Source organism: Tachyglossus aculeatus, chromosome 1, assembly GCF_015852505.1.
Source record: "Tachyglossus aculeatus isolate mTacAcu1 chromosome 1, mTacAcu1.pri, whole genome shotgun sequence".
Classification (NCBI taxonomy): domain Eukaryota; kingdom Metazoa; phylum Chordata; class Mammalia; order Monotremata; family Tachyglossidae; genus Tachyglossus; species Tachyglossus aculeatus.
Window position 1 is genome coordinate 62,023,739 of NC_052066.1, and position 8,890 is coordinate 62,032,628.

The 8,890-nt window shown below is 40.1% G+C and overlaps 1 protein-coding gene across 7 annotated transcripts in view; it reads left to right on the top strand.

Annotated features, from left to right (window-relative positions):
• TNIK (TRAF2 and NCK interacting kinase) overlaps positions 1–3,398 on the top strand; it is a 560,172-nt gene extending 556,774 nt beyond the window's left edge. For 6 of the 7 annotated variants that reach the window (XM_038749188.1, XM_038749204.1, XM_038749246.1 and 3 more), the window contains one exon: positions 812–3,398. In XM_038749188.1, the coding sequence (XP_038605116.1) occupies positions 812–895 (84 nt within the window). In that variant the 3' untranslated portion in view covers positions 896–3,398. The remainder of the gene's footprint in view (positions 1–811) is intronic. The other variant, XM_038749236.1, reaches the window with a different exon arrangement.
• Positions 3,399–8,890: the final 5,492 nt, after the last annotated feature.

Genomic DNA, 8,890 nt, shown 5'->3' on the forward strand with positions numbered 1-8,890 from the left:
TGGGGTGACAGAAATTAATATAAACAAATTACAGAAGAATGCATATTAATTACGGAGAGGTACATAGCAACAAGGGGAGATGTACTCCAGAGATAAAGGCACAGAGCAGACCCAAGGATTGACATTAAATCAGTAGGGATTTGGCTGTGTCTCTCTGCCGAGGGGAAAGGGATGAGAAGTTGAGGTTTAGTGAAAGCGCGCTGCTCATTCATGCCCTTGCTACGCAGAATGGCGGCACGCTTAGCGGGCTTGACAGAGAACCCTAATTCACCCTCAGGAGACCAACTGGGGAAACAATGAATCTCTCCCTGACTTGAGCATCAAGACGATCACAGCAGCCAAAAATGTGAACTGCAGATAGAGTTACCGGCCCCAGATTGGGGAGGGGGCTGTGCCACCATGAATAATTGGCCTGTTCAGAGAAGCCTTGCAAGACCCTAGGTGAACTTATGACTTCCCGGATCCTCGACCAGGAATCTGGTGCCTGATAGCAGCACCAGCCTCCCTTGGAAAACTTAACCCCAAAAAATGGCTTGATGTAAAAAAAACCTAAAGGGTCATCACTGCAGTGTGGCCTAAAGCCTTCCTGGGTCCGGTGAACAGTATTAAAGATGATAACAGTACCAAGCCCAAGATCGATAGGAATGCTTCTGTGAAGTACTGTACACTTCCCGGCACCTTACACACACCACTCACACTTGAGGTTGAAAAGTTGACACATAACAAAGGCCCAGGAGAGAAAGAGTGGAAGGACGGTTGAAAAAAGAAAAAAGGCATGCAGTTGAACTAATTTCTTTTTAATTTCAAACAGGTGTTTTTTGCATCCGTGCGATCGGGAGGAAGTAGCCAAGTGTTTTTCATGACCCTCAACAGAAATTCCATGATGAACTGGTAACGGAAGAGCACTTGGCACTTATCTTCGTGGCGTTATTTCTAATTTAAAAGAACAGTACCCATGTGGACTCAAGCCAGTCTAGAGGCAGATTCAGAAGGCTCGAGGAATACACTGCTTTTCCCCTTCCGCCGTCAAATACAGTACATCCTTCATTCTTGCAGCCTGGTTGAGAAAGAGAGAGCGAGAAAGAGAAACGAATTTCCCGGAGACCCCTAAGAATGCTGTGCTTGTTGTCTTTGGACAAAGAACAAACCTACGAACTTCAAAGCCAGGGTTATGAACCCTGAGAGGTCTTCTGATTAAGCTGTGTAATAGTGGGTTATGAGTTTTTTGGGTTTTTTTTCTTTGCCCCTTATCTTGTAAGACTGGAGAAGAAAATAACGTCAAGAAAATGAGTCTGTCTTTAATTCTGTCTGCCTGCTAGCATTAAGTACACGGTATGTTGTAAAACTGCCACTTTCCAATGGCGAGAGACAGCACAATAAATGTACCTTTTATCTTTGCGCTGAAGGCCATAACTGTATAGCTGGGTAATTTTCAAAATCTTTTGCCTTCACCAACATGCAAGTTGCTTTTTGACAGCAACTAGTTAATGAGTTTTTAAAAGAGAAAAAAAAAATATTAGTTTTCCCCTCTTTTGGGAAATAGATTATACGTGGCTAAACTTCTAGCCTTAGATTAATAAAAGCAACTACCATTTCTGTCAGTCTTGTCGGTCCATATTGGGATGTGGACCTTATCGTGACAGTTTGTGTTGATGGGGATAGTAGTGCCATTTGGTTGAATCGCCCTGGAGTTAGAGTCTTTAGCCTATCCTCCTCACAGTTGTATTATGCAGCGGGTCAGGGCAAAAGAGTGGGATGGCAAATGGGTTTCAGAGGAATGAAGAATCGCTGCCATGGCGAACAGGGCCATAGTATGTAGAATAAGGCACAAAGCCACCCGGGTAAAAGAGGTTCTCTGTCATAGGTCTTTATTACGCCTGGGACTTTCGGTATACTCAGCTTCTGCCCGCCATGGACTGAGACGGTGATTGTCCGGACTTTGGTCAGTCTTGCCTCTGTCCTGGGGGTGCTACACACTAGAGGAGAAAACTGTGACTTAAAAACGCAACTAAGAAGAGCTTTTGAGATGCCCGCATCCTCCACGTTGGCGATGGGGGGTACTAGGCTCCAAAGCCAACCTGAGAGCCAACAGGCGTCAGAGGGCTCAGAAAGGACAGAACTTGGATGACAGGGTTTGGACCAAAGTTCTGAGACGAAACATTTTACCTTCCTCCAAATTACCCAACATACAGTCAACAACATCTGTGCAGAAATATCTGTGTATTTAGTTCAGATTGAATTGTGTCCTTCTAAACTCTTGCTCAGATGATTTGAAATTTAAGTGAGTGTCTGGGAATTCTTCTTTTAATAGCTACAAGCATGGCTGCCTGTGGTATTAAGATGTTGCATAACGATATCTGTGTTGCGCTTCCTGTTTTTAACCTACCTCGTTTTGTTTTGTTTTTGTTTCTCTGTTCATCGCAGCAGGGTTACCTCCAGGAGACATATAGAGAGCTCAACTGGCAATCTCAGGTGTATTTAATCATTAAAAAAACAAAAACAGTAGTTGCTCCAATTGTTATCCTTTGATCATTCCAAAAAAAAAAAAAAAATCGATGTGGTGGCTTGTTCCCAGGATACTGTGCAGCTATAGTAATGGATTGTGGAATCCATTATTCTGCTGATATTTGCTTAAAATGATAAAAAATTGAGCAGCTGGATGTGCTATTAATGAGAACAAAACACAAATCAGGAATGCAGAGCAAATGCAAAATGGTGATTTGGGGGAAAACACTCTAGTTTCAATCTGACATTAAGTACTATAAAGGTGGTTTAGTCATTTGCATTTTACTGAACAGGTAATTAAGGAATTGAATGAAGGATTATCTCTGAGTAATCAGAGGTGTCCTAGTGGTGATCTAATTGCAAAAACTCAATGAAATTTTCCTGTTCTCATTTTTACTGCTGTAGTTGTTCTGTTGGATAATGGTCTATTTTCAAATTCAGTGCAACCGATTCAGCAATAAACTTTATGATTGAATCTAACAGCTACTGTAATTGTTGAACGGTGAACTAAAAATGGAATGGTGATATAGATCTCATCACTGAATGAGATTGCCACCTGCTCTTTATATTGCTGCTGTGGCAGATGAAATCAGAAGCTTCTTGAATTATGTTGCCAACTGACAAGCGGTTTTTTTTTTCCCAAGTGACAGAACACACAGCTTTAAATGATTTTTTATTCTGGGTTTTGGGGTACAGTTAAGAAATAAAAGGGAATCATTGTGTTTAAACTTAAGGTAGTTTGTGAATGTATTTTTTAAAACCTAGATTCATTGAAACAAAACCGTAAGGAAACAATATTAATGCAGTCTTGTTTACAGTATGTACATTAACATAACATAGGACATAAGCATTTCTGGTGCCAACAACAATAAAACACAAAAGTTAAACATCAAGCCATGCCTTTTATATTTTTGTATTAACACTTTTCAACTGGGTACTAACCACAAGCACATAAGAAATTCCCCCCCAAAACCTTATGTTAACCATTAATTACAGAATATTTTTCATCACATGGCATTCAGCCTACCATTTCTGGAGCCTGTCCCATACAGACATACAGATTTCTTTAAGATCTTGTCTCATGTCTTTTTCCAATGCCCAAATCTTGGTGGTTGTTTTTTTTTTATTTTAGGTTTTGTGGGTTTTTTAAATCTTAGTTTGTTGGGGGGGGGTTGTAAAGGATTTTTGAAATTTTAAAAACATTCTTTAATTTTCTTTTTCACTTTTTCTTCCTGACATTTTTTTGTTGTGGCTGTATTTTATTTTTAATGGACTACTGGAAGAAAAATAATACACAGTCATTTTTAATAATAAAAGGGGTATCTAGGGAACTGCAAATGTGTCTATAGTAATAATAATTGTGATATTCATTAAGTGCTCACTCTGTACCAAGCACTGTACTCAGTGCTGGGGAAGATATGAAATAAATCGGGCACAGTCCCTGTCCCACATGGGGCTCACAGTCTAAGTAGGAAAGAGAGCAGGTATTGAATCCCCTTTTACAGATGAGGAAATTGAGCCAAAGAGAAGTTAACTGACCTGCCCAAAGTCACAAAGTGGGCAAGGGGCAGAGCTGGGATTAGAACTCAGAACCCAGGCCCCTGCGCTTTCCATTAGGCCACGCTGCTTTCTACTCAGCAGCGGCTGATCCATATGATTCATCTTTCAGACAAAGCAGTGCAACTGCTTAGCAGACCTGTCCCTTCTTCTGGGTATTCATAACCTTTTTAGCATTTCACTGTGTCTAATGGAAGGTACTAATTACCCCCCCTCCAGACTTCTAATTCCATTCAACTTCGTGGAAGTCACAGCCAAATCATACCCTACATTAAACTTGGAAAGCGCTTTGGCAGAATTATAAATTTTAAAAACTAGCTTTTGGATGCTTCCCTCTTTTTAAAAAAAATTTGAGAAATCCTTTTATTTTGGTATTTCGAGCAGCTCCCTAAAAGTACCCGGAGCTGTTCATTTATTACCTAAAGTAAGAAATGAGAGGGTAGAGGCTGATTTATGTTGAATACCACTTGCTTCACTTTCCTAAATAAAAGACAAATGTTCAGGGACAGGTTCGGATTCATATCTCCAAGCTCGGTAAATCGTTTCCAGGTTTAGCATCCAACCACCCTTGTAAAAATATCCCAATTCCTGGATGTAAGAACCCGCTAACATTTTGCCATCTGTTTTTGTGCCTGTCACTTTCTTACCTTCAGTGGCAGTTTGGTGTCTCCAAGTCTTCCTGTTCAGTCAGTTTGACTAAGAAGGGGAATCTGGATTTTAGGCAGCCGTCATTTTGTTTGTGTATATTGCCAGACAGGGTAATGTGGTCGCCACCTGTTTCCACGTTTCATTACGTTTGAGAGGTGGAGTCCGTTTGTTTCCATTCCATGTTTCAAGTGATGTAATTCCATGTCCAAAGTGTGAAACTAGCTTTTAGTGTGAACAATGTGCTGCCCTTGAAAGTCTGTCTTAAAAGGCATTATTTGCATATGTGCTAATTGCTTCGAAATTTGCGTGAGCAGCGTGCTGTGTTGTTAAAAGTAAGACACTGAAATATCATTGCTTTCTCCTGCTGGAAGGAAATATGATCAATTCCTAATCATTTTGTGGTGATTCAAAAAAGAGCCAGGAACTTTGTATTTCATTCAATCCAACACATACCTTTGAGTGATTAGTTACCTAATGGTTCGTTCTAGGAAATGTCGAGATGAAGGCTTCTTGCCTTGTGGCTCCAGAGGATGCGATAATGTGCTTTCCTGGGTACAGCAACTCACTCCCGTCCTTCCCATATTCCCCCCTGGAGCCAGGCTTATTCCCAATTCCTGGGCAATCTGATGGCACACCTATCTGCCACAAAGCCCTCCTTCCACCTACATGAAGGTGTATATGGGGAAATATTTTGTGGGGGAATGGTGTGGGGGGAGGAGAGAGAGGCAGTCCCTGAGCACCACTTTCTCCATGGCATCAGTGCCAGGAAGTGGCATGGAATATTAGAGCACGGGCCTCGGAGTCAGAAGGTCATGAATTCTAATTCCAGCTCCACCACTTGTCTGCAGTGTGACCTTGGGCAAGTCACTTAGCTTCTCTGGGCCTCAATTACCCCATCCGTAAAATGGGGATTGAGAGTGTGAGCCTCAAAAGGGACGGGGACTGTGTCTGACCTGATTTTCTTGTATCCACCCCAACGCTTAGTACGGTGCTTGGCACATAGTGAGTGCTTAATACCATTATTATTATTATCTGAAGTATCTGTAGCATAAGTGGGGAAAAGAGAGAAGAGGAGGTCAACTGTGTCTCTCTGTGGACTTTACAGGAGACCATTGTTTTCCTAGCCAAAGGGGGAGAAATGGGCTCAGTATATTTCAAACAAAGCTGGTCCTTTCACTGAGGTTAGGTTGTTCCCAGCTGTGTGCAGTGAGTTCAAGTCTCTCTGGATGGATTGAGTAGCGTGTGGGTATGGTTCACTAAAGCTAATTAATCACTCCCTTCAGACAGAACAACAAGGCCCAGTGTGTTGCTTTAGGGGCTCCAAAAGGAAACAAGGCCCTTGATGTAGCCTACTGAGCAGCAATTGAGAATCTTCCACAATTCTGAAAATTCAGAATTTGAATTTCAGATGAACGTATTGTTCAGTTGTTGCTACATAGTTATGACAAAATTTAGAGGAGTTTTTTTTTCCAGATAGCTATGTAGAAGATTGAGGAGTTTCATAGCAGGAAGCATCAAATTTCACTGTGAACCATGATCCCTCCACATCAGCAAGTGTCAAAGGACCCCCCCGCCACCCAAAACATAGTTTTAATGAAAGCATTTTACCACAAATTTCAAGGCCCCAAATAGGTTTGACCAAGTTAAAGTACCAAATTTGTTTATTCATCATAGGTGTGGAGAATGAACAGCTCAGTTCCAGCTTATATATATATATATATATATATATATATATATATATATATATATAAATATATATAGCATTTCCATAACTTCCATAAAATGAGGTAACAATAATTAATATTAAAACAGGAAAAAAGACCCGTCACAATGTGTAAATTATGAACTGAAAAGTGTGTTCAGTCTCCTTTACCATAAAAACAAAGATTATAATAATTATGGTATTTTTAAGCACTTACTATGTGCTAGGCACTATACTATGCACTGGGATGTCTAGATACCTACAAATCTCTAAAGAATAATATTCAAGTCCTTAGTAAGAGGCTTGGCATTTGGGAGGTTCTTGCTAAATACTATCAGTTGGCATTTTGAAATCTCAAATTTCCTAGGGAGTTCCATGTTCCCAGTGATAGGGGATGAACCTAATAGTAGCAATGAATACAATCATTCTGGTCTGTTTTCAACTCTAATTTTATCATTTTGTAGGTTCCCATTAGGAATTTACTTAATAAATGCTGTCCGATTGTGAGAAGTGAGTTCTTACAGTTGCAAATGGGTTTTATCTAGAAACTCCTGTCCTTGCAGTTGTCTGAGACTGAGGGGGGTGTGCTGCATGAAGATCATGCATCATTTGCAATGGCGTTCACCACGGGAGTATTATACAATTTTTGGTTGTACAGTGTAGATCTCACGGAAAATTAAGATATTGAAAAAAATGGGATTTACTTATCCTACAGCTATGCTTTATCCATCTCTCCCCTATTCCCTCCAAAAAATTCCTTAATGGATTTTCTGTTTTAGTTCCTTTTTTAACAAACATGAAGACCTCCAACAGATTCAGTTGGGACAAAATCATTTAAAATGCAAAAATGAGGAATTTGGTAGTCTCTTAATCCTGAGGGTAAATGTCAAGGAGGGTTGACTAAGAAGGGATGCGTGTCCCACTGTCAGACACAGAACCCTAGGCTGATGGAGCCATCAGTCTGATCTAGCAAGAAAAGTAGCACTTTTTTTCCTGGGTTGTACAGATTTATTTTAAGTTTTCAGCATTGCAGTACCACAAGGGTTCCTTTTTTTCCCCTCTTTTTTTGTCCGCAGGCTTTTTTTTTTAAAAAAAAAAGAAATGCAAGGCTTTCTAAAAAGCAAATAGAAATAATACCCTCCAAGGGAAAGAAACTGCAAACCAACTGTTAAAAGGTTCATTGCAGCTTGGGTACATTTTAAGTCTCAAAATTGACAACCGTTCTGAGGATCTTGCAGGCCACTGAAGCCTGTGTATATTCAGTTCATCTGAATGTGTGTTGCATGAAATTACATTTTAGGAAATATTCACATTACTCCTAATGAATTCACTGTTATATCGACTCCTGTAAGGGGTACACCGTGTAGTTCCGTTCTGTTTGATCTTGTATTTTCCTGCTCAACTTAATAAAATAAATATTGAAAAACATAGAAAATAAACCAACATAGCAGGGAAAAATGTGTTTTTTCCCTACTATCTCCTTTGTCTTTTCATGACTATGTTGAGCTGCAGGGGGAACATGGCTAATATTAATGGAGGGCCTGGACCAAAACCTAAGCGATGCCAAAATTCTGGTCTGCCAGGAAAATTTTTCCCCTATTTAAAGGCAGTTTAAACTTGTGATTTTGTGAAAACTTTGCTCCAAAGTTTACAGGTGGGAGCGTGAGCCTTCCTCATTTGTCAGGAGAAGGAATTGAATTCTCTTTGTGCAGAGAGAAACCAGGGTAGAACCCCTCTGTGCCTGGAAGGTTCCTGATGTCTTTGTTTGTCAGTCTCCAAAACTGAAGTCCCGCCACAGTGATAATCATGTTTTTAAAACTGTCTTTCATTCTGTGCTAGTTTTTAAAAACATATCCTGTAGTTTTCCTTTCCAGAGGTTTTCTTGTATACTTTAGAGCATCGACTTAGGAGTCAGAGGCCCTGGGTTCTAATCCTCGCTTTTCCACAAGCCTGTTGTGTGACCTCGGGTAATTCAATTTCTCTGTGCCTCAGTTTCCTCACCCGTAAAATGAAGATTCAATACCTGTTCCCCCACCTACTTAGATTACAAGCCCTGTGTGGTACAGGGATTGTGGCTGACCTGATTATCTTGTATCTTTCCCAGCACTAGGAAAAATTATTTCAATCATATTTATTGAGCACTTACTCTATGCAGAGAACAATGCTAGATACATTTTAAGCACTTAATACCACAATTATCATTACTCTCTTCATACTTTGTAGAGTTTGGTTGCATAGGAATTCGAGGCTGCACATCATTTAGAAACAGTATCCTGCTCTTAGGTATTGTTATTATCAATCAGTCTTATTTACTGAGCAGTTATGTGCAGAGAACCGTAAACCCTTGGAAGAGTACAACAGAATTAGCAGACGTGTTTCATGCCCATAACGAGCACATAGAAATAAGTAATTTATATGATTTAAATTATAGAAAAAGGGTTAAGAGGTAAAAGAAAAAAAACGAATGTGGATAGCATC